The sequence below is a fragment of the Xyrauchen texanus genome, chromosome 24 (assembly GCF_025860055.1).
Source record: "Xyrauchen texanus isolate HMW12.3.18 chromosome 24, RBS_HiC_50CHRs, whole genome shotgun sequence".
In the NCBI taxonomy this organism is placed as follows: domain Eukaryota; kingdom Metazoa; phylum Chordata; class Actinopteri; order Cypriniformes; family Catostomidae; genus Xyrauchen; species Xyrauchen texanus.
In genome coordinates this window covers 10,958,499-10,985,919 of record NC_068299.1, presented here as the reverse complement: position 1 = coordinate 10,985,919, position 27,421 = coordinate 10,958,499, and the positions used below count along the sequence as shown (strand labels likewise).

The 27,421-nt window shown below is 37.4% G+C and overlaps 1 protein-coding gene across 1 annotated transcript; it reads left to right on the top strand.

Annotated features, from left to right (window-relative positions):
• Window positions 1-1,551: 1,551 nt before the first annotated feature.
• On the top strand, window positions 1,552-26,520 carry LOC127617411 (potassium channel subfamily K member 1-like). Its single transcript, XM_052089370.1, has 3 exons — window positions 1,552-2,156; window positions 13,296-13,691; window positions 20,948-26,520. Exons 1-3 carry the CDS (start codon window positions 1,802-1,804, stop codon window positions 21,208-21,210), a joined length of 1,014 nt encoding a protein of 337 aa, XP_051945330.1. The 5' UTR covers window positions 1,552-1,801; the 3' UTR covers window positions 21,211-26,520.
• Window positions 26,521-27,421: the final 901 nt, after the last annotated feature.

Sequence of the window (27,421 nt, the reverse complement as noted above, 5' to 3'; positions counted from 1 at the left end):
CCATTCCTCCAAACAGAACTAGTATAATGGAGGTTCAGTTCTGCCCACAGATGTTCTATCAGATTGAGGTCAGGGCTTTGTGATGGCCACTCCAATACCTTGACTTTGTTGCCATTAAGCCATTTTGCCACACCTTTAGAGGTATGCTTGGGGTCCATTTGGAAGACCCAACCAAGATTTAAGTTCCTGGCTGATGTCTTGAGATGTTGCATCAATATATCCACATAATTATCCTTCCTAATGGTGCCATCTATTTTGTGAAGTGCACCAGTCCCTCCTGCAGAAAAAGCACTCCCACAACATGATGCTGCCACCCCAATGCTTAACGGTTAGGATGGTGTTCTTAAGCTTGCAAGCCTCACCCTTTTTCCTCCAGACATAACGATGGCCATTATGGCCAAACAGTTACATTTTTGTTTCATGTGACCAAAGGAGATTTCTCCAGAATGTAAGATCTTTGTCCCCATGTGCACTTGCAAACTGTATTCTGGATTTTTTATGGCAATTTTTGAGCAGTGGCTTCTACCTTGCGGAGCAGCCTTTCAGGATATGTCGCTATAGGACTCATTTTACTGTGGATATAGATACTTGTCTACATTTTTCCTCCAGCATCTTCACAAGGTCCTTTGCTGTTGTTCTGGGATTGATTTGCACTTTTCGTACCAAACTATATTCATCTCAGGACACAGAATGTGTCTCCTTCCTGAGCAGTATGATGGCAGCATGGTCCCATGGTGTTTATGCTTGCATACTATTGTTTGTACAGTTGAATGTGGTACCTTCAGGCATTTGGAAATGGCTCCCAAGGATGAACCAGACATGTGGAGGTCCACAAATTTTATTTTTATTTATTTATTTTTAGGTCTTGGCTGATTTCTTTTGATTTTCCCATGATGTCAAGCAAAGAGACACTGAGTTTGAAGGTAGGCCTTAAAATACATCCACAGGTACACCTCCAATTGACTCCAATTAGCCTTTCAGACGCTAATTTCTTAAAGGCATATAAAGGCACATAATTTTCTGGAATTCTCCAAGTTGCTTAAAGGCAGTCATCTTAGTATATTTAAACTTCTGGCCCGCTGGAATTGAGATATAGTCAAATAAAAGTGAAACAATCTGTTTGTAAACAATTGTTGGAAAAAATTACTTGTGTCATGCACAAAGTAGATGTCCTGAACGACTTGCCAAAACAATAGTTTACTAATATGAAATCTGTGGCGTGGTTCAAAAATGTATTTAATGACGTAAACTTAAGTGTATGTAAACTTCTGACTTCAACTCTAAAGGACTGAAAATGTCACAGTAATATTGGTAGAAAATGTAGGCCATATGAAATACAATAATTTAGTCTAAGGGAGTTGTCAGTGTTTATTACCACTCAGGATTCAAGTCTAAGCTCATACTGTTATTTCTTACTCAGTTTAGTCTTACATTAGGTATGCACAGGGCTGCCGACTTCTTTCTCCCCCTCTCCCGTCTTTTGACTGTTACCTGGTGGGCGAGAGTGAGTGAGCGAGTGACGTCACGGCCCCCGGTTCGCTGTGAGCTCGATCTCCGCCGCCACATCATCCGCCTGCCCACGCAGTCTAAAAGCAAAAGAGCTTTCACATGCGGTAAAGGATAGATTTGAAATAAAGAAACGCGCGTGCCTGCGATACATCTGCATTGTCGCATCATTAGTAGTTTGATAACGCGCTCTGTTCTCTAATGGTGCGTTCGGATCAACCCATGTAATCAAGGACATTATCAACACATCTAAGCGACACTTTTTCTGATTTAATCGGAACACTGAAGTCTGAAGATGCTTCAATCCCTCACCGGTAATTCGTGCGTGCGCTTGATCCAGGGCAACAGATCGACATGGTATTTCGTGTTTCTGGTCCTCGGGTACATCGTATTCCTCATATTCGGAGCGGTGGTGTTTTCATCGGTTGAGCTTCCGTATGAAGATCTCCAGCGCCAGCAGCTCCAAAGTTTCAAACGGCAGTTCCTCCAGGAGCACGAATGCCTGTCCGAGGAGCGGCTGGAGGAGTTCCTGACCAAAGCGCTGGAGGCCAGCAACTATGGGGTGTCCATCCTAAACAACGCCTCGGCCAGCTGGAACTGGGACTTCACCTCCTCTCTGTTCTTTGCTAGCACTGTTTTATCCACCACAGGTGAGTGATTGAGCAATGCAGATCTGGATTTATAGGCTTCTATAACACCATAAAATTAAATAAATAAATGTTCATGTGGCATCTTTGAGACTCAATTCTGATCCTTAATATGATGGTTCTGTAGGACTCTTGGAGTGACCCATTTTTAAACGCATAGGCCTCAAACAGTCATCTAATTTGTCTATTTTCAGATGGAGTGTCCAGTTTATGCACTCCTATAACATCTACTTTACAAAATGGTTACTTTAAAGGGATAGTTCACTGATGAATGACAGTTCTGTCATCATTGACTCACCCTCAATTCGTTCCAAACCTGTTTGACTGACAGGGGTGGAAATAGTACTGAAAAATAATACACAAGTAAAAGTACTGTTACTTCTTAAAAAATTTGAGTAGAGTAAAAGTTCCTGTCCAAAAAACTACTCAAGTAAGAGTAAAAGAGTAGCTCATTTAAAAGTACTCATGAGTAGTGAGTATTGAGTACTGAGTTGCGAAAGCTATGCCCCTTTATTATAAAAACTCGATGCTGCAATTTAATAATGTAGCACACATTCCGTCATTTACATTCCCTTCTAAGGCTGTTTGCCAGAATTAATAAAAAATATAGGTATTTTATGGGTGTTTGTGATTGACACCTTTCAAAATACATCACTTATCATGATACTGTAAATACTACATTAATCTAATTTAAAAAAATAAATTAAAGGGTGACATGGTTACAGAAATTAAAAGATGAAAAAGTTATTTTCAATATCAATGTATGAAACAATAACATTAAAATCAGTTATTGTGTAGGGTCTAAATTTTCCTTAATGACGACTGAGAGAGTTATTGTTGCGCAAACAATGTTCAAAACAATGCAAGGAATGGGGAAAAAAAAAATACAAATCATAATTTAGTCACCATAATGCCATTCCGCATGTGTATTACTTTCTTCATCAGAACACAAGTTAAGATTTTTAGAAGAATATCTCAGCTCTTTTGGTCCATACAATGCAAGTGAATGGGTGCCAACATTTTGATGCTCCAAAAATCACAATTGTTTATCACCCAGGCCTATTGATAACATTGCCTTAATCTCTCCCATCAACCAAAAAATCTCAGTGACAGAAAGCTAATTTACATTATACACACAGAGAATCTAGTAAGCAGAAATATAAAATTTACCTCGATATGTTTCTTCAAATTAGAGACAGGATTAATGCTGCTATCTGGCTTGAGCAAGTTAAACTCACATGACACAGTCAAGCATTTTCACTGCGAAAAGCCCTTTCAGGCGCGGCCATGATGTTCAGGTGTTGAACTGTGTTTGAGGCATCCTCCACATCCATAACAGTTGCCGCCAGATTTACAGCTGCCATTCAAGTTGATTTGATGGGTCACGAGACTGTCCCTAGCCAATCATGTTGATAGATAAAATGTTTGCTCTCAAGATGCTCTTTTACACACTATAAAAGTAAATGGTGACTAGGGACTGTCGATCTCCAAATGCACCATAAAAGTATCCTAAAAGTTGTCAATATGTCTTCTAAAGCCATTAGTGGTGTAACAATACACTCCGCTCATGATTCGATACATATCACAGTTCTGTGTTCACGATACAATACGCATCACGATATTTTGAAATAAATTTAAAAAATGAAAAAATAAACAGATTTATTTCCAAAGCATTAACAATTTTCAATAACTTTCTTTGTTGTATTTTAACCTTCTGTATGTAAATTAACAATTGACTAGGTGTCACTGAACAATAAAACTGAATTTTAACATGAAATTAGAATTAAGATAGCTGACACCTAAGAGAGAAATTCTTAAAGCAGTAAAAGTGCAAAAATAAAAAACAAAACATTGAAACAAATATTGTTCTGTTCAAGTAAGTTCAACTCAACACAAACAGCTTGTGGGTTTGTTTAGGTTACTTACAGTTACAGTACACCAACATGCAAATGGAGTGACAAACACGCACACAAATGCAAATACACAGGTTCTTACACAATTAGTAATGCATAAGTACCTGCTGTAACTGGTTCGATTTGTTCTTCACCCGGAGGAATATGGAGGACAAAACCTGCAAAAGTAATAAATAAATACATAAATAAATAAATAAATATAATAATAATAAGAAAATAAATAAAGGAATAAATGTATTGATAAAACAAATATAATTCGTTTTTAAGTTATTCCTGAATTTGTTTTTGTAGACTTTTTGCCTTTATTAATTATTTTCTCTTTTTATTTGTGTTCTTTAAAACTTTTTTATTATTATTATTTTTTATATTTTTATATTTATTTATTCCCACCTGTATTTATTTCCATATTTAAATATTCCCACATGTATTTATTTTTATATTTATTCTTACATTTCTGTCTCTCGTATGATAATTATGTGGGCTCGTCCTGCTTACCATTGATTTATCATAGATTGAAGCGTGTGCTCAATTACTGTTGACTTGTTTTGATGTGACGTCAGGTCATAGCCATATCATGTAAACTCTTATGTTTTTAGCCCCCCATATTTGTGGGGCTAAAAACATAAGAGCGTAAGTCAATCCAAGATGTATTGGTTATACTGCAATCACAAAATAAATGGGGAGCTGTTTCGTCAACAAAACCACAAAATGAGCAAGTTTCATAAATGATATGATTTAAACTTTTCCTTTTCTGTTTTTTTCTGTGTATATAACTTCAGAATTTGATGTCCACAAATCCATACTATTGATTTCTGTTGTTATGATTGTTCATTTTAAAAGATACAACCATGCTTCATTTCCCTGATCGTTTATGTATGTATGTATATATATAAGTATATATCCTGCTTGCGAAGCAAGATTCAATGTGTGCAAAACCCTTAATATGAGGAGACAACCCAGATTCTCTCACTGCCACCTCCATAATAATTTCATGATTTACATGTAATGTTTACTGTGAAATGAGAAAATGAATTTTGTTGTAGTGGAATTTTATTTTAGTGTGTGTAAAGAGCTCAAGGGCCTGCATCTGTAACTGTTGGCAGGCTTCTGGGGTTGGAGAGGGGCGTGTGTTGCGGTTCGGTCTTCAGGAACCGTGACACAGGATCGTGGATGTTTGTATCACGATTTCGGTTGCGGTTCGCGTATCGTTACAGCCCTAAAAGCCATGTGGTAACTTTGTGAATAACGGACTGAAATTTTTGTTGTTATTCCTTATTGTTGCTGTCATCACCTTTCATTTTCATTGTATGGAAAAAAGCAGCTTGGACATTATTCTAGTAGCCCAAAGTGGTCACATGTGTTACGGCTTACAAGCAGTCCCGGACGAGCCCCCATTTGTCCCAGCCGGCTCGTAATCCGCAACAACAAGGGAGACTACACGTCAGATAACTTGCTTAAAGTATAATTTATTAAAAAGAAAAGATGTATTACATAAACTAAATTGTAACAAAAGAGAACAAAAAGTCGGAATCTGGGAGAGGAGCCTTTAAGAATAGGAGGAAGCCAGTATTTAAGCCACATGCAAATCTCAGAACAGGTGGATCCTGGCAGAACTAATGAGCATCAACTTGTCAACTCTGTCACTACAATCTGCAAAACAAGGGGAAAAACAACTAAACAAAACTACAATCCAAAAAGGGGATTGTAACATGCGTCTTTCGACCACCTCAGGATGTGCTTTAATTGGACAAAATTTTTGGAGCCTGTTTAATCTTTTGCGTTGTCCCATTTTAAGTGGATCGACATAAAATGCATCTTTCTACCAGATGTTAATGGAGCCATTCTGCATCCATTTGTGTTTCACAGAACATACAGAAGCGTCATACATATTTCAAAAGACATTGGAGTGAGTCAATAATGGCAAATTCAGTTTTTGTCCTGAATTTTTGTTGAATTATAGAAAAGTTCCTCTCCTTTTGTTCTTGTTTTTCTCCTTTTCATTGTTCTCTTTGGGAAGCTGCTCTGTCTGTCATTTAACACCTGGTTTAACACGGAAGTGTTAATACTTTAGACTATTCTCAAACAGACATGAAAAAAAACAGCAACTTTAAAGCAAACCTCAACAATGCGGCCTTTATTAACAAACAGTATTGTAAGTCATATAGAAATGCCTGCATGTTCACACAAGAAGAACCTCAAATATTACTACTTCCAGTTTCATTTCTTTTATAAAGCAGATGCCTACTATTTATCAGACATAAAACTTTAAAAGAAGTCACCTTCCTCTTCTTTCCATTTGCAACTCTGTTCATGCCCCAGAATATCCCATTGAATTCAAACTAGTATTACATAAAAGATAAATATATGTCAGTTTATATCGTCTACAATTACCCTTACCAGTAAAAATACAGATTTGATTTAACAGGAAATAAGGATCTGCAACCATGTTATCTTTTAGACCGTCTGGTGTTATGTAAGACCCTTGTACGTGCCTCTGCATTTACGTCTTTTGCGCAAAAGATTTTCAAATCTTCTTTCTGTCTATCAGAGAACTTTGAACATGTGACAGGGAGATAGAAAAGGGAATAAGGCCATTTCAGCAACCACACATTTTCCCCTCATTCGGCACAGGTGCAGGGAGGGGCTTTTCTGCTCATGTTTCTTACTTCGGTAAAGTGAAAGAAAAGGAGGTTTATTTATCTACGTAGAATCTTCCAAGTGTCATGTAAATGGAACAGTTTTAGGCTTGTTTTTTTGTTAGGTTTTTCTTAAAACCACACATTTTAAACAGAAACAGGATTTACACCAGTTTCTAATCACGAATACCTCTCCACTAGCAGATGTGGTGAATTACTTTATGAAGAATATGTAAGGCAGACCAGCTTCCTAGCCTGTTGGCCACAACACAAGCAGTACTCCCGGCGACAAATCGAATCCATGCCTGGGTCCCGGGGAGCAGGTCCCGTGTTTACATCATCTGACCACGACGGTAACTTCCCCACTCTTCTCCTGGACATGCGAGGAGGATGCCAGTGTGAATGCTCAAGGAGAACCCTAACCCGCACCCTGAGGAGAGGTGCGCTCTAAGTTTAAAGGCAGCGGTGATGAGACTCTATTCAAAGCCAAATGAGGGTTACTAATTGTGCCCCTCCTCTCTCCCATTGTGAACATGGCCAAAGAACAGCCCTACATGGTACTACACCAAATTGAGGGAGAGGAGTATCAAGTGGTTCTAGCTATTCTATGCAACGTCGATTATGTGTGTAATTGTGTTCCAAAATCAGGGTTGGTAGTAACGGGAATACGTATTTAAATAACAAAATATAAGTAACTGTATTCCACTACAGTTACAATTTAAATCATTGGTATTTAGAGTACAGTTACATTAAAAAAGTATTTTACTGATGAGATTATTTTGGATTTTATTGTCATTTGTTTCATTTAATATTTATACATAAAAATGATGCAATCCAAAGTGCATTTGAACAGGAAAACTTTCTTATGATGTGTTACATTCATACGAGCAGTAAGTTTTAAGTAAATTTGGAGCAGAAGAAATAGAAATAAAACGTTACAAATTACATTTTACAGCATGTATTCTGTATTCTGTAGTGAAATACATTTCAAAAGTAACCCTCCCAACTCTGTCCAAATGCGTCAGACCACAATTCATAAAGTTGTTTAAATTGTAATTTTTATGGACATTTTAGGGTTTACAGTGTTGCGTTGTCATGGCAAGCAACAAAGTTGTAAATTCAATTAATTGTAAGTGCCACACTGTAACCCAGACTTTTTCTTTTTTTTTAAGAAAAAAGCCAAAATAATTTTGCGTGGTATTCAACATTATGCCACAAATGTTGTCGATTAAGTTTAACTTGTATAAAACCCAGAATATACCTTAAATGGCACCAATTTCTTTTTTGACTAAATCAACATTGTCATTAAGCAGATGCTTTTATCCAAAGCGACTTGCAAATTAAGAATATAAGTAATTTATCATACAAAAGTCTGCAGTATCACACTTATTAAATAATACTATTTAATTTTATCTCCATAACAAGAGATTTTCCAAGAGATACACAAACAGAAATTAAATTACAGTTATTTATTTGGACTAAATTTACATTTACATTTATGCATTTGGCAGACGCTTTTATCCAAAGCGACTTACAGAGCACTTATTACAGGGACAATTCCCCCAGAGCAACCTGGAGTTAAGTGCCTTGCTCAAGGACACAATGGTGGTGGATGTGGGGCTCGAACCAGCATCCTTCTGATTACCAGATTACCAGTTATGTGCTTAGACCACTACACCACCACCACTCGAAATTATTGAATTATTCCTTGATAATCCAGAACTGTACTTAATTTGTGTGTTCGTCTGCATCTAGCATCAACAGCCACTGTTTTGTTTTGTTACAAACATTAAAAAAAAACTAGCCACATCTCTCTTCAAGCGAGGTTTGTAATACCATCCCGCAAGTCAGCTGGTATGACTATTTGAAACATGGGTTCACTCACGGTACTGTGACCATTTTTGAACCAACATTCCATCTTGCATAAAATAGCCAGTAGCAACACTCTTCATTAAGCCTAACAACTTTCAGCAAACAACTTTGCCAAACCTGCATCTTTTTTCTGATCCTAAACTGAAGCTCACTACGGGAGATCAACAAAGAAAGAGCATACTTGCCGGTTTAACAAGATTTTTCTTGCCCATTTAAATTAGCATCTCCTGATGCACGGTTCATGGCATGAGTTACGGCGCAAGATACAAACCGGTCTGGAAAGTCTTGCACATTATTATCAGACTCAGTTGAGAGAAATGGGGTTGTTTTGACAACTGGAGGCAGTGGGACATCAGACCACACGTGTCCTCCGGCCAAATCATTACCCAAAATAATGTCTACACCTTCTACAGATAAAGAAGATTGTAAAGCAATCTCAGTTTCTCCCTGCACAAGATCTGAATCTGAAACTGATTGGTCAGCACGACACTGACCCTCAGCCATCACAACATGCAATTATTACAATTGTCACTATTACCTCTGTGAGTCAAAACTAACTCCTCAACAAGAACTGCGGATTCAGCTGCTGTTTTTACCTCGTGTTCGTTAACATATGTGGCAGTTCGGTCAGGGACAATGTTTTTAAATTGTTCCAGCACTGTCAGATCGCAAAGACTTCCAAAAGAATTTATACCAACAGACGTACACCAATGGGAAAAATGACCGGTAAGCTCTCTAGCAACCTCGGCGTGAGTTTGTATTTCCCCCTTTTTCCAACAGCTAAAATAGCGTCTCTAAACTTCAGGGACGAGCTCATATGCTTTTAAAACAGCATCTTTTACTGTCTTCTCTGCTACTGACTGTGCAATAAAAGCCTCTTGTGCTTTACCTTCAAAAACACTTTGCAATAAAAGAGTGTGCAGCCACATTCTCAAACAAAGAAAAAAACATGTCTGGATCTTTTTCATTAAATTTGGGCAACAATTTAATCATACTCATGATATTCGATAATCGGCTATTTAAACTTGACTGGTCACCTGAGGAATCAGCGCCCCCGTTTGGCATTTTTTTTTCCCTCTGCAATCAAGCTCAAAATTTCCACTTCTTGTGCCAGTTTAGTTTATTAAATTCTTTGCTGAGATTTCAACAATTCAAATCCTAGCTCTTGTTCGCATTCTCGTACTCGAGTTCTTACCTTTTCAAATTCTAATTGGTGATCTAATTCATGTTCCTGACTTCAAATTTGTATGAGTTCCTTTTCCTGCTCAAAAGATAACCCATCAGTTTCAATGCCCACAACCATATGCAGAGTTGAGGTGGCTTTTGGCGGCGACAGCACTTCCTCATCAGATTTGCGTGATCTTAAGTCAGTATTAACCTTTCAACCAACTACTTTCCTACATTGTACTTTTTATTGATTCAAACATTTGAAACAGAAATGCAAAACATATATTCATAGAATCAACTAAACCCCCCATTATTCCCTTTCCCTCCTCCCAATCCCACCCTGACCCTCAACATATATATTTTATATATATATATATATATAAAATATATAATAATCACACCCATTTAAAATTGCATGTCTCTCTCCACTGCCCCTCCCCGAGAGTCCTCCAAAAATGCCAAATAGCCCCATTTTTTTATTGAACGAATCTAAGTTGCCTAGCCTTCTATAAGACAACTCCTCGAATACCACTACCCTGCCCATCTCTGTGCGCCACTCTTGAAATGAGGGCACTCCAGCCGACTTCCATGCTCTAAGAATGATCTGTCTGCCGATCATAACACTGGCTAGGACACAATCCCTTCAAGATCTATAAAAAAAAGCCCTGATCATCAACATTAGGTGCATAAATATTAGCCAAAATAAGACTTTTACCCTGTATTTCAGCTAAAACAATTATGACTCTTCCTAATTTATCTTTACTCTGTTTGAGACATAGAGACAGAGTGTATTTAGGCCACGCCCACACCGGGGGGGAAAACAATCCAACCGTCTCCATTGACTTTGCATTGCGAGAGGCTGCCTCCTTGTCATTTATGACTTAAAACAATACAATGTCTAAAAGCTGCTGTGTGACAAGGTGTACAGCAAACAAGCTAAAAAAAACAGAAATACATTTTTATAAGCTGTCGACCCCAAAAAACGGTTTGTTTCAGGACTACTCTGAGAACTACGCCCACTGGAACGCGACATGATATTGTAAAAAAACAAAAAAAACATTCATAATTTGAACCATGTCGATTGCTTATTCACCACCCTATGTGAACCTGAGAGGAGGAGATATATTGAGAAGTAGAATTTTATTGGTCTATGTCAGTGCCCCTGGCATTCGCAAATATAACCGTCACTGCATAGCTTTCTGCTTTATCCACATTCTAAAAGTTGCATACTATCAAAATGCTACAGCTTAGCTTACATAAATATAATATATAAAACTGACATTTGGATATTTGACTTACCAGTGACAAAATGTTTATTGCACACGTAGACATACTGAGTGTCAGGATCCCAAAATGTACCCACTCTTCCTGCTGATGCTTCACGTCTTATTGCCTGTATTCACTTTTGTCTCCTTAAAGGCTGGCTTTTAAGGTTCGGAAGCTTCTAAAAATTTATTTCTGGGTTTTTTAGCTTGTTTGCTGTACACCATGTCACACAGCAGCTTTTAGGCATTTTTCTGTCTTTTGTTATATGCCATAAATGATAAGGAGGCAGCCTCTCGCAATGCAAAGTCAATGGAGACGGTTGGATTGTCCCCCCCCGTTGGGCATGGTCTTCAGATTATGACGCATTGCGCTCTGTCTCTATTTCAATTGTAGATGTTTACTTATCAGTGTAATGACTCCCCTGCTCTTACCCAGGCCAGCACTATAAAAGAAATGCCCACCCCATAACTTTCCAAATTTTTCTGCTTCCTGCGGGGAAAGGTGCGTTTCTTGAAGAATATTTCTTATGCTTAAGAAGAGAAATAACCTTCTTTTTATGGGGTGCCCCACCCATTTACATTCCAGGTGGAGAGAGACAATCCATTATTGTGTGTCAAAAACAAGATTATAAAGACCACTTTCCAACATTAGTGCAACCATTACAACCCGAACATCCCCCAGAACCAAACAAATACAAAAAAGAAAAATGTGTGCATTAACCCTGCACACGACAGCGCCAACTGGCGTCCATCCCTCCAAACTCAAACTGTCCATGCACGCCTACGAGAACCCCCGTGACAACTTTGCCGTCAGATTGCTCAAGTCCGGTGTTTCTATACAACTGTTTTGGGACTGAATTACACGGCAGAAGATTATCTATAAAATAATCTCTAGCCAATAGGCGGAATAAGTCAAAAGCATGTAGATTCATCCATAGCCCTGTCCTGAAGGTGTTACTCTACGAAATAAACTCCAGCTGCAAAAAAAAGTGAATGTTCAGTGAGCCAGTCCACTCGACTGCAACGTGAGTACCAAACTCACTCCATTGACTTTATGAAGGACATTGCTTGCTGTGGGCATGTGAATGTTTTACAGCCATCCTTAGCATCTATTCTCAATTTTGCCAGGAATATCACTGCAAAAGCAATCTTCCATTGATATAAAAGTTTCTTGCATTCCTTGAATCAATCGCGTTTCTCTCGTCATATTTGCATATTTGAAAATTCTGTGGTTTTTCCAGGAAAGCCTTCCTTTAGTCCTTGCCTTACGTAACACAAGATCTTTATTGGATGATATCAGAAATTAGGCCTGAAATTAGAATCCGAGCATATTATTGCTTTAGATATTTTAACTTTATTAATCCACCTTATGAGTCCAGTACTCTGGGGAGAAGGGCCTTTTTATAAGCCTGCTCAATCAGGACTTATCAGGTAAACCCATTGCACCTGTTCCTAGACCCCACCCTTGAAAGGAGACAATGCCATCTGGTGGACAAAAATAGCTTCCACACCCAGGTGCGTAACAGTTTTCAGTGAACAGAATGCAGCAAGGCATTTGTATCTCATGGAAGAAACTCTCTAAATTTAAATGTTATGTAAAGGAACGGTTCATCCAAAAATGAAAATCCTGTCATCATGTAACCTATATTACTTGGAAAACAAAACGAGATGAAAGGCAGACTGACAGTCTCCAGTTCACCGTTCACTTTCATAGTATGAAAAAAGATAAATCAATCAAATCCCTTTATTGTCACACGACCATATACACAAGTGCAACAGTGGGTGAAAGTCTTGTGTGCAGGTCCGAGCAACATAGCAGTCATGACAGTGACGAGACATATGCTAATTACAATAAACAACATATTTACACAACACAATTTACATATCAAATGTACACATACACAACACAATAATAATATACAATGTAGAGTAAACAATACACTCAATATAGAATACACATACAAAACAAATGTCAAAAATAGTATATAAAGTGTATAAAAAATAAATAATAAAAAATAATAAATTAAATATACAGTAGTTGTATTGTGAAGAGAATATAATTTATGACAGTAAATTATTAAACTGATGCAATGAAACTGATTGGAGACTAAGTATGCCATATGGCTTAGCATCTCCAGAGAGGAAAGTAGGTCATGCCACTTTAGAATAACATGAGGGTGAATAAAGAGTGACAGAATTTTCATTTTTGAGGAAACTATCCCTTGAAGTTTACTGATCATGTAATATGCAGTAATTTATTTAACCTTTTCTTTACCTTATATTTCATAGGCTATGGCCACACTGCCCCTCTCTCTGATGGTGGTAAGGCATTCTGCATAATTTACGCGATGATCGGCATCCCCTTCACCCTCCTGTTTCTCACAGCTGTGGTACAAAGGATCATGGTCTTCAGCACATGGCGGCCCATTTTGTACGTGCACACTCGCTGGGGTCTGTCTAAACCCCTAGTGGCCCTCGTTCACGCAACCCTGCTGGCCATCATTGCAGTTTCCTGCTTCTTCCTCATCCCAGCCGCCATATTCTCTGCCCTAGAAGAAAACTGGAACTTTCTGGAATCCTTCTACTTCTGTTTTATATCACTGTCCACCATAGGTCTGGGTGACTATGTGCCTGGAGAGGCTTTTAACCAGAAGTTCCGTGAGCTCTACAAACTGGGCATCACTGGTAGGTGTGGTTTAAATGTTTTGTTGATTTGTTTGTTTTTGCTTTGGTGTGCATTGAAACCAGATCAGACTTTACGTTTGTGAATTTTGTTGAGAAGTATATAAATTTACCAAATCAAAATTATTTTTGTAGAGAATTTTAAATTATCTCTATTATCTGGTTTTACAGATAAGTGGATGATGAAACATTTTGCATTACATTTATGCATTTGACACTTATATACAAAGCGACTTACAGGGAATTAAATTTAAACATGTTTTATTTGTTGATGTTTCCTTGAAATTAGACCCATGACCTTGGCAAAAATTATTTTGGACAGAATAGAAGAAAACCAATTTGAATTTTATTGTTAGCCTTGAGTATTTATTAAAAACGACAACTTTATATATAATATAATATAATATTTCTCAGTGGCAAGGCTTGGAAATGCTCTATAGCAAACATGTTCTGTGGTGTATTTCGTATGTAAACCCATTTAAACCTTTTAGATCCTGAGTCTATTCCAACAGATATCACTTGTCTCTTGTATTTTTCAAATTATTTTGTCATTTGGTGCCACCCAATTCACAAAGAATTATTAGATTAGATGCTACTAACTCAAACTATGATTACTTTTTGATAAATGAAAATATTCCTTCTTGAAATAAAGCATGGCTACATTTGATACAAAATCTTCCTAAAATAAAGCATGGTGGCATGTGACACAAGGGATTAAAAATATGGCATAATTCAGAACAAATGTCTATTGTAATGGACACCCAAACTTAACTATTAAAACATAAACATAAACTGAATTTTTTTATATATTATGAAGCAACAATTATGAGCATTGTACTGAATGTGAAGTGAAATACTTTTCGGTGGTAGCAAGGAGGATGTCTGACTACCTCCTGAAGAATAGATACATGGACACAAGCTGCCAGAAGGCAGGTGTTCCAGTTTTTTTGGGTGTATGGAGCATGCATCAATAATATAGTAGCAGATCTAGACTGCCAAGAGAGACAAGAAAGACACTTAGTCTGGCTGGACCTGGCGAATGCCAATGAATAGGTTTCACACCAGCTCGTTAGCTATGCACTAGAGTTTTTCCATGTATCGAAGTGTGTAAGGAGCTTGGCAGACAGTTACTATGGGCACATGAGTATATGTCATACAACACAGGAGTACACAACTGGTTAGGGGCAACTGGAAAAAGGAGTAACAATGGGATGTTTAATCACTCCCAAACTATTTACAGTCACATTTGAAGTCATCCTAATTGGTGCAAGACAAATAGCCAGAGGAATCCGGTCTGGCACAGTCTGGGGTGAGATTGGCACCTCTGCACAGCTCTATCCAGACATCTTCCAGACTGCTGCATGTACAAACCAACAATTGAAAAGGCTGGAAGAGCTTTTGACATGGGCCAGGATTAAGATTAAGCCAAAAAAATTGCTTAGCCTTTCTGTTCTTTAGGGGAGTTAGGGACAACCAGATATTTTTCAAAGTGGATGAGGAAAGAATCCTGGTGCTGTCAAACGAGTCTATTCGAAGTTTAAGAAGATAATACAGTGTAGATCTATCAAGCGTATGGTTGGTCTTCGAGCAGCTGAAAGAGGATGTGGAAAAGATAGGTCTAAAAAGATAATCCATTATTATCTCCCAGGCAAATTCAAAGTCTGGTGCTACCAATTTGCACTGTACCATTGCCTAATGTGGTCACTTAAAATCTGAAAGATCACTATAGCTGTTTGCAAGACAGCCTTTGCTCAAGGATAGTACAGGTGTCCCATGATCGTGTCCAGCACAAGCTGGCAGAGATCATAGAGATGCACATAATTAACTTGTCAAAAAAGGAAGGAAGCCAGAATGTTCTTGGTACCAGAAAGTGATGGGACAATGGAGGTCAACCTTGGCCAGCAGCTGACATTTCTTTCTAAGGTTGCCATTACCTCCTTGAGGCTGTATGTAGTGTTATGGCAGCTAGAAAAGTTATAATCCTCTAGCTTACCATCACATGGGAAGAGGGACTGTTGGCAGCCAATAAGAGGAAGAAGCTAAAATATGCTAATCTGGTTATAGAGTGCAGAGAAAATGGATGCAGGCTGCCACTTACCATGTGGAGGTCGGGTGTCAAGGATTTATGGGAACATCAGTGCAGCGCCTATGAAAAGACATTGGTTTAGCTGCATCGGTATTGAAGAGGTCTCCAAGGGAAATGGCAGAGGAAATTGAGAAAGGGAGCTTCTGGCCATGACTAATAAAGAGAGACAAAAATTGGGGTGTGTAGAAGTGAGAAATGCAGTAGTAGGCAGAAAGAAGTGATATATATAACATTTGTGATTTTTTTTTTAGATGAAGTGTGGTACAATTACGTCAGGGAAGGAATACTAGAGCTTGTGTCTGTATTGTATGCTAGCTAGGATTATTGGTGAGGTTGTCTCTGTTGGGCCTCATATTCAAAGGCAGGCCTACATACAGTCATAAAGCCTGACTGCGGACTATACAAACACTTAAAACTTGATAACAACAACGGTGCCAAAATCAAACAAAAGGAGTCCAAAACAGAGTACAGATCCCATGAAGTCTTGCTCACGTTACACCTATGTATGAAATTCCGAAGGATTGAACTCTCAACTCCTATTGGATGAAATGAATGACAGAGCGCGTCCCTTAACCATGATGTCATCGAGAGTATAAAAACCTCAGAGATATTTCTGGGTGTTGCTTCCAGCGACAGTATGTGCCTCATTTAGATGCAGCCCTGCTGCTCCCAGGTGTAGCCTTGTTGCTCAAGGGAGTAACGTAGGTACCTGAACTTTGGCTATACGATTTCCATCTCACTGGACGAGTTGAAGATTTCTCTGTGTTTCACAGAGTAACGGATCCGAAGGAGACCGCCGAGCAGTCACCCTTTTGCCTGCAGAAGTGAAGAAAGAAGATTTCTCTTCCTTCAACCGTGTCAACTTCGCTGTTTTCTCCAGCAAACCGAAGAGAATCAGCCGCTAAATAATTTGATAATTATTAATGATTGCTAATAATAACCAAACCTGCTCCTGACTGAAGCGCCCAACAGCTCATAGTGTTGTGTTGTGAGGTTGTATGCTATATGAAACCAGAGGCACTAAGGACGCATTAACGGTTCCAGTGGGGCTAGCACAACATTAGCCACCAGGTTGGTGTGTATGGTCAAAAAAGAGGTTATGGTATACGGAACCGGGGGCACTGAGCATGTATGAATGGTGCCAGTGAGGCTAGCACAGTGATAGCCCCTGGGCTGGCATGGCTTGTGTGATCGTGTGGGAGGTTATATGCCATAGAGTGAGTATTGTATAGTCTGGCAGCAGATGTCTGCATAGCGATGGCCTTGAAACAAAGGGTAGGATTCCTCGTGGGGATGATCATTGGACCGTCTTAATGTTATGACCTGTAAAGGAGGAATGTCTTGATGGGAAGGCAAGAATGATGGAAATGATGGAAAAGCAGTGGAAAGGATCTGGTGTACAGCTGTGAGGGGTTGATGGGAGACGCCCATGATCACTGCCCCACCACCATGAGGTGTTCCGGGATTAATGGGGAAAAACTTCTATGACGGGTGGTTTGCACCTAATAACCCAGCAGCTGGTCTGAAGGCACTGGCGGAGGTGCAGTCAATAATGCCCAGCAGATTTTGGCAGAAACCTTTGCACCTGATTGTCTGCATTTAGAGTAGAAGTAATGCATGATCATATTTTTTGTGCTCCTGGAACAAAATTGGGATCTGAAAGGGTTAATGTACATTGTCCTTTTGTGCTAAAATATTTGAAAGGATTATTTTTAGTCAACGTGAAACTGTTCGCAACCCATTATATTTTCGTAACATGATTTTCTAAGTGACATGGGATATTAATTAGTTTAAAAATTGTAGACCGGAAATGGATTGGACTGTGAAAAGGTGGCTGGATGGGAGGGGGTTGAAAAATTAGAGGGCTTGTTGATGTGAGGCAATAGAGAAAGTCATTTAAAATGTAGGATACCTCATTACGTTTCGATTAAAGATTACAATTACAAAAAAATTTTTGGGGAATAACAGATGAATCATACTCAATAAAACCAGATATGTGTATTAAAAAAGTTAATGCCGTCAACTTTGATGTCATGTTGACTCTAGACATCAATTTGCTTGACCAATTACTGTTTATGTCAAAATGCTGGCATTACACTTATATAATATATATGTGTGTGCGCGTGTGTGCGTGTATTGTAGAACTGGATTCCTCATGACACTCATTTCAGCTAGTAAACTTTAGTCATTCAATCACCGATTTTATTTCTGAAATCTGCATGTTCATCCCTACAACGCACACACCCTACACATGCAATTATCTATTTATTTAAAGTCTGGAATTTTTCCTGTTTCTTGAAAGCCCCAGCAAGTTTTGTATATCTATATCAAACTGGATCCACCTCTAACAAACTTCGTCAGTGAACATGTAACGGGAGCCAGCTGGTACGTGATAGCTGTGTGGTATGTGTAAACCTCGCTCCTCTGGCCTCGAGGCACACTAGCGACTGACGATAGAGGCTGTAGCCTTTAGCATCCTCGTTAGCGTACCCACCTCCCATGCCGGAGAACCCGGTTTGAATCTCGCTCGGATTGGGTCGAACAGGACCAGTTACAGTGGTGCCGTAACCCAGATGAGAGTGAGGTTTATGGGGTTGAGTGTAACGGGAGCCAGCTGGTATGTGATAGCTGTGCGGTATGTGTAAGCCTCACTCCCCTGTCCTCAAGTGGCACACAAGCGTCTGACGCTAGAGGCTGTAGCCTTTACCCTCCTTGTTTGCGCATCTGCCTCCCATGCTGGAGACACCAGTTTGAATCCTGTTCGGAGGGGGTCGAGCAGGACCAGTTACAAACTGATCACCTGAATGTAAACAAGTTCACTGAAACTGAGGTAAGATACAAACAGAGATTGTCAGGCTTATTTATTGTGAGCATCAAAGTGTTTGCTCAGAGTTACTTGTTTTATGTTTTTATCAAAAAGTGCCTTTCATGCAGTCACTTGATAAAGATTGCGCTCTCTCTCCCTTAATCACACATGCGGCTGGCAGAGAGGGAGACACGCAAAGCAAAGGTGGTTCAAATGAATCTGATACACTAGGTTTAAATGGCAAACGAAAACGTATTTATGGCATGTATCCATGTGTGACCACAGAGAGAACTTCAATATGAAAACAAGCAAATCCTGGGCATTTAAGGCAAATTAGAAATCCCTGTCTATCTTTTTGAAGTCCTTTTCAGGGTAAGGACATATTCTCACCCTAAACAAGCAGATATTACAGATTTTCCTACCTTTGGTGATAGTTGAGCTGCACTGATAGGCTGAACACCAGGGCAGGCGAATGCTCTTACATAGCGATCCACGTATATCTTCTCCCTCGTAACTAATATTATCCAGAACGAGCAAATTAAACATGATTGTCACTAGTGGGTGAAATGCGACTGTTGTATCCAGAGATCAGAGATGGTGAATAGGGGGGCTTTTTCGTCTGTCAGTCATTGATGCTTATGACAGTTTGGGCATACCAAATTGGCCACTTGAACAGCTTCAACTCCTGCTAGCAGTTAACCGTTGCGTCAGGAATCCAGTTATATAAATCAGAATGGCATTAACATTATGAATCAATATACAGATCCTCACACTTCTCTACAAAATAAGGCTTTTTTATTATTATTGTAATGATTTTATTGAGAAAACATCCTTCTAAATGTTACTACATTTGTTCACAAGCCTTCAGCTGAAAGTCCTCTTCTTTTCAGCTATTTACAGCCCAATATGAAACTGAAATACTCCGACTTCCTTTTGTATATCTTAACATCTTTATGTGTAACTCTGGTCTGTCATCATAGCAACAGACATAAGGTGGATAGGAAGTGCATGGACACATTTACAGATGGCAAACCACTCTTTCACAGCTGTAGTCTACCACTCCATCTGGTGGTTGAATGACATTAATTGCAGTACAGCTGACATTTACAAAAAGTTCAGATGAAATCTTACCAAAATTCCACATAGCTTTTGTGCCCATGTGGGTTGAGGTAATTTATCTTTGGATTAATCGATTTTGCTGTATTCCTCATTTGTAATTGCTTTGGATAAAAGCGTCTGCTAAATGAATGAATGTAAATGTAGGTGGTCAGATGGTCACACAAATGGTCTGACCTTTCCACTCTGTATGCGGAGGATGGTGATAGGACCACATTTGCTGTAGTGTACAGTAATTGTGTAGGAAGATGCACTCATGAAGCCCATGCTGAGATGACGTTGAGTCTCATACTTATTATTCTCTGGATATTTACATTTTTGTCTTGATGTTGAGATTTTTAGAATTGTAGACAGATTTGGGGTTAAAGGGTCAATGACACATAAAAATGTCAGAAATTATGAAAAATGAAATGTTTTCAAAATTAATAAATAAATTCATGTTATCTTTTTTTTATTGTAATCTTTAGATTCATGTTAGTTTCATAATTTAAAAAACCGCTTATACAATTTTCTACTAATTTAGATTTTATGATGATGGTTACAGCACTTTAAAGTTATAAATATATCTTCGTTAATCCTTGAAAACTTGTATGTTTTCTTTTTTTTTTTTTTTTACTTTTTAAATGTTTTGAATCCTAAATAGCATGATGTTTTCTTATTACAAATACAGTTGGTACCCTGAACAAAGCTGAAAATGTCAAAGTAGAGACTGACATACACAGTATATTTTCTGAATATTCATATTTTAAAATGAAACAGTTTCACTGCTTTTAAAAAACAAATTCTAAAGAAATAATTATAAAGTTGTTTATGATAATCTTTTATCATTATCATCTATTTTAATATTTTTTTTAAATGTCATCCTTTTAATTCTCTTTTTTTTCTATTACAATCTCCAGGCAGTTACACCACCCAGATATGTTTTACTTTATGCCCAACAAATGTAAAACATATGATTATAAACATATACATTCAGAAAAAAACTATTAAAGTTTTAATACATTTCTATTGTAATTTACATTTTAATACTTTTAATAAATTAATAAAAGTGTGACAACAAAATAAAATAAAATGAGTATCACTCATTCCATTGACTCATTCTTCCCTCGTCCCAATGGGAATCACGCCAAAGAGCAGAGCACAGAGATCAATGATTATGATCCACAGTTAATCTTAATATTGTAAGTTACAATATTCAGAACAAGTAGGTTACATTCCTTCATCTTTCTGTCTCTCTGTTCCCTTCGACAGTCTATCTTCTGCTTGGCCTGATTGCCATGCTGGTTGTTTTGGAGACCTTCTGTGAGCTGCAGCAGTTAAAGCAGCTGAGAAAGATGTTCTACCTGAAGAAGGACAAGCCCCAGGACCATCTGGCCATCGTGGAACACGATCACCTGGCCTTTGCCTCTATGCCAGGCAGTACCATAAACTCATCCTTTGAGGACAAAACTGAGCACTTCGGGAACTTTCCTGTCCTGACCTCTCCAGGTGGTGATGACCCCATGATCAGATAAATGTTTTAGTTTTCATTAATATAGCTCTCATTAGAGAGAGACATCTTCAGCCAAGTGTTCTCCAACATGTGGCTTGCAAGTGACTGGTTGTCTATGGAAGTAGGAAGTCAGGCACCTGCCACAGAATAATGAAAATTACTGGAAAATGTTACTTGATATTCTGCATATTTAACAGCCCTCTACGAAGCAATGCCAATCCAGTTTACATCATAATTCAGTACACTTTGACACAATATGTGCAAATGATCATACTTGCACTTACCCCGTTAAAATTGACCAGCTTGATAGTAGCGGTAGTCCGATATATCAGCCAGGCTGATTAATTGGCCCATCCTTGGCCATGTTGGGATTATCGATAACTGTATCCACTTGGACAATTAACAGAAGTTGTAGTAATTTGTCTAATTTACTATCAATAAATATTTTTTTATACCGTAGGATATGTTAGCTTTATGTCGGTCATGTTGACCGCTAGATATAGGAATCGGTTGCTGGAAAACTCATATTGGCTGACCGCTACCTAATAAATTAAAGAACATACTTAATTGCAGGCGGGGTCGTAGCTTGTGGGGTGAAAGGAGGAAATTATTCTAGGGGTCCACAGGTCCAGAAGGGCCCCACAACAAATTCTAAAATAATTTTAATAGGAAAGTGGCCCAGAGTAGTATAAATTCATGGAGTCCAGAATACTTTGCTATGGCCCTGATTGCATGCTAAAATCTAGTATGCTGCTTGCAAATTGAGACTGTGGAAGCAATAAAAATAACCTTGTTTTCAATCAAGATACAAGCTTAGACTTAAACCCCCCTGCTCCAGACCTTCTAACCCTGACCCCTAAACTTAAAGCTGATGCGTTTCATTTATTCACTGTTCATTTATTCTTGTATGCAGAGTCCACACAGTAAGTCATTTCTAGGTTTATTTCACCTAAAAGTGTAACACTGTTGCTCTATGCCACTATCAAAACATCCCCGTTTGCTTGAAAAGCCCATCTAATCCCAAACAGCAACATTGGCTCGGCCAGTGGTGTGAGTTTGGGGCAGGACAATCAGTTTTCTCTCGAGTTTTCTAAGATCTGTTTGACTTCATTATTTGTTTTTCCTCATGTTTTTTTTTCCCCCAGAAAATTATGTTTGGCGGTGCAGAAATGACACACTTCAGCTTTAAAACCTAAACTTCACATAGTCCAAATCAAGACTCTAAATCATAAAGTCCTCTTGTCCTGATCTAAAGCTCTGTCTAAAGACCCATGTCTACTCAGACCTTCATGAATATGTTGTGACGATTCACGTATGGTGTTGGAGACCCATGCCATCAAACATACTAGATGTTGAACATCATCTGATAAGTTTTAATAAGATTTGTGTGATCACACTTGTGAGCTTGTAAACAGCTTTAATGTAAGCTTTAAAAGACATTTGCTGCTAAAAGTTAAAGAATCCACTCTAATTTTCTCCAGTAAAACCATTTTGCTTTACTACTGCTGCATAGATATTAGAGACTGTAATACACTGTACTGCAGTGTATGCTGTGGAAAATTTAGCATTTGTAGCATAAGTTAATGCCTAAGAAATAGTGTGCTTCATAGTGGGGTATCGGTTCACTCATCTCACTATTCGGTTCAGATTACAATTCTTTAAACTAAGCCTGAATCAAGAAAAGTTATTATTACTTTAAAGACATATGCAAAACATTTAGCACTGTTCATCAGAGATGCACTTGGATTCAAAATCTGCTTAGAACAGGGCAATGGTGGCACCAAATGGAAATCCATCCATCCATCCATCGTCAACCGCTTATCCTGTGTACAGGGTCGCGGGGGCTGGAGCCTATCCCAGCTAACATTGGGCGAAAGGCGGGGGACACCCTGGACAGGTTGCCAGTACCAAATGGAAATATTAGCTAATAATTGGCTTTGCTGAAAATAAGGAATAATGTTAAATACATGCTGCTTGCACACTGTCACTGATTACATGAATTTAATATATTTTTAATTAAAGCTGTATTTTTCTAAAATAATAAATATTAGTATTATACAATAATATCTAAATATTATTTTCAAAAATACATATTAGTTTCAAAAAAACATATCCAGTTAAATATTGTCCCTACTTAAAACCCTATGGGAAATGTACTTATTAAATCAAATCAGACATGACATTTAACATAGCATCATTCTACATTATTTATATATATATATATATATATATATATATATATATAACAGGGTTGAGGAGTTACTTTTGAAATGTATTCCACTACAGATTACAGAATACATACTGTAAAATGTAATTTGTAATGTATTCTGTTAGATTACTCAAGGTCAGTAACGTATTCTAAATACTTCGGATTACTTCTTCAGCACTGGTAGATTTTTTTCACTTCTTTTGACTTTAAAATCTCTGCCAGTACAGTAAGACAAAATACACATTAAAAATACATTCTCTGAAAAACCTAAATATCTTATGCAGTGTTGTTTCTAAAACAAGATCAATCTAATTGATATTGTTTTAAGGATTTTTAGATATTTTAAAAGAAAAATTATTATTCAAGAATAAGATTTTTACACTAATATCAAAGGTCTTACTAGAAAAAAATAAATTGATCTAAAATTAATTTTCTTGATAAAAAAATATTATCGTGTCTGGTAACATGTGCATGTATAATGGATAGAAATAGCATTTTAGCTTAGCATAAAACTGACAGCTGAAAAAGAAGTTTATTTCTATTTCTTCTCCAAACTTACTTCTCTGTCTGCTCGTATGAATGTAACACATCATAAGAAAGTGTTTCACCGCTGTTCAAATGCACTTTGGATCACATCATTTATATGTATAAATGTTTTCCATCTAAATGGACTAAATATTAAATGAAACAAATGACAATAAAATGCAAAGTAATCTCTTCAGTAATCAAAATACATTTTGAATGTAACTGTATTCTAAATACCAATCATTTAAATTGTAACTGTAGTGGAATACAGTTACTTATATTTAGTATTTTAAATACGTAATCCCGTTACATATTTTCCATTTCTCCCCAAACCTGTATATATAGTAGATTAATGTATCACTATCATTAATTGACACTGCCATCTTTGATATTTACTTTAGTCACTTTCACTACTAACATCTGTTAGAATTGTAACTTCAGTTGTTCGTTCTGCTACTGTAAGTTGTTGTATAAACAGGACATTTCAAGGTAAGGTTGTCCAATATCCACGATGTGTATCGTCACATTTTTAAACCGCAATGTATCATGCCACGATACACCGTTACACCCCTAGTACTTCATAATAGATCATTTTTTTGCGGCCAGGACTACATAGGTGAAAGCATAACATTTAACTTAATGGATCATTTAAATGTGTTAGAAAGGAAAAAAAACCAAAAACATTTAACTGATTGTGAAAAGCAAAGCCTGTTTGCTACCAAGAGTAGTATTTTACCTATTAACGTAAGTATAAATATTCCGACCCTTGAGAGAACTAGTTGATCTCAGTTTACTTGGAATTTTTGAATCCAGGGTTGAAAATGTCTCTGACATATCAGCACAATGCAATTACATACCGAAACAAGTTTGATTAAAATCTAGGATTACTGAATTTTCGTTCATTTGTATCGACAAATTGACTGTATTACACTTTGTTCATCCAAAAATGTTGTTCAAATTTTTGATAAAATATATTTGAAGCTTCTTTTTTTATTTTTATGAAAAGGACTAAACTATATTTGTGAAAAATGCTTGAAGTGTTCAGAATGACTGTTATAGGCATAGACTGATGACTGCTGTTAAAGGTCTCATTGGAAGATTTAATTTTATGACTGTCACAGCAGTAGAATGTCATGACATTTTTATCACAATACAATAAAAGATGAATGTTTAAGGACATTTTCATGTTAACAGCTGTTGTGTCTGTATTTAGGGATTATTTGTATTCAGTGTCATCTCTTTACACCAATAAACATGCTCAAAGCTCAGGCAAAGGGAACTTGAATGTGCTGATATGACATTTATTGTTTGAATACTCATAATGAGTATATATAGAAATACACTATAACACACACAGGTAGAATAATGTACAGATTTTGCAGTTTCGGAAGGAAATTGGTACTTTAATTCACCAAAGTGGCATTCAACTGATCACAAAGTATAGTCAGGACATTAATGATGTAAAAAACAGCACCATCACTATTTGAAAAAATGAATTTTTGATCAAATCCAGACAGGCCCCATTTCCAGCAGCATTCACTCAAACACCTTATCATTGAGTAAAAAAGAAACTCGCCAGTCAGTTTTCATACAAAGGTGTACACTACAGTCTTCAAAGACAAAGAACAACTGACTCTAACAAGGACAGAAAGAGATGTGGAAGACAATTAAACAAGAGAAGTACATCAGAGTCTCTAGTTTGAGAAATAGACGCCTCACATGTCCTCAGCTGACAGCTTCATTGAATTCTACCCGCTCAACACCAGTTTCATGTACAACAGTAAAGAGAAGACTCAGGGGTGCAGGCCTTATGGGAAGACTTGCAATGAAAAAGCCACTTTTAAAACCGAAATCAAAAAGAAAATGTTAGAGTGTGCAAAAAACAGACATTGGACAACAGATAATTGGAAAAGAGTGTTATGGATCTTAAACACATTGAGCTTTTGTAGGATCAGCTAGAAAGTAAGGTACGTGAGAAGTGCCCGACAAGACAGCCACATCTATGGCAAGTGCTACAGGAAGTGTGGGGTGAAATGTCACTTGAGTATTTGGACAAACTGACAGCCAAGGATCTGCAAAGCTGTCATTGCTGCACGTGGAGGATTTATATCGATAAGACGCAAAATCTGCACATTATTCAAAAATGTTGGCCACCTGTGTGTGTGTGTGTGTGTATATATATATATATATATATATATATATATATATATATATATATATACACACGTATGTACAAATACAAATCTGATGTGCAAGGGAATTTATGGCACAAGAGGTAGACTATGTTAGGTAAATATAAATAGACTAAGCTGTGTATTGCACATAATTATTGCTCAAAGGGGCCGTTTTAACTATTCATGAGCTGAATAGCCTGATGGGAAAAAACTGTTCTTGTGCCCAGTGCTCTGTATCGCTGGCCAGAAAGCAACAGTTCAAAAAGGTCTTATATACTTATATAGAATCTTATATACAGTATTTGCGAACATTGAAGTTTGTGTACATTACAGTTGTACATTTAGGAACCCATGAGGGCATAAACAATGTCATGATCTTCTGTTTTAGTGGTGTATAAATGAATGTTGAATAAATGCATTGCCAATCCCATTTATCATTTTTGGAATATTTATTTAATCCTCAAACTGAATTAATAGGTTTAGAAACACTTTTGGAAAAAGTAATGGACAATCATTTGTCATCAACACTGTAAGCTATTTAAACCCCCTAGAGGGGTGTGAATTACAACAAAGACAGGTGTGAAGATATTGCAACATTCTGTAATTGTCAAATGCATACTTCCCATATCTGCTCTGAATGTGCACTATTTAAAATGTTGTAGCAATTTACCTAGCACAGAAAACTAACGTAAAAGGCACTAATACTGGCATCTGATGTCCTGTTACACTTGGGTTTGATTTCGGTCCACACTGGAGGGAAAATTTGTTTTTCTTAATGCGACTTGGATGTCATTTTACTCTAGAAGTAAAAAATTAACTCCTATTTGACCATTAGATTTCCATGATTTTTCTAGTCATTCATGACTAGAACAAAAAAAAAAAAAATACTTTAAAATAATTTGAGCTTTATTAGTACATTTTCAGTCATATGGATTTGTTCCCCCTTGAAATTACTTCAAATTAAAATATGTTTCAAATCATTCAAACTGATTTTTGTGAACAAATTTAAATAAATGGCTCAAAATGCAATTTGCTCACAAGTCAGACATCAATATGATTTTTGAAGTTTTCCTCTACACAAGATCAACCTAGCCTCGATGAAATATTTTAGAGCAAGGCAAAGCTAGGGGAAAAAAAGGATATTCACTGCATGTTTGCATATATCATTTGAGGTTGTACAGAGAGTAATTTCTATCAAATTAAGTATTTTAGCAATGCAGAACTGGAAAATGTATATTCCTTTGCATTACTTTTTCCAACCAAGAATTTAAAATTCCATATTTCCATGTCCATGGGAACCCTCAACAGTCAGATGACAAGTACTA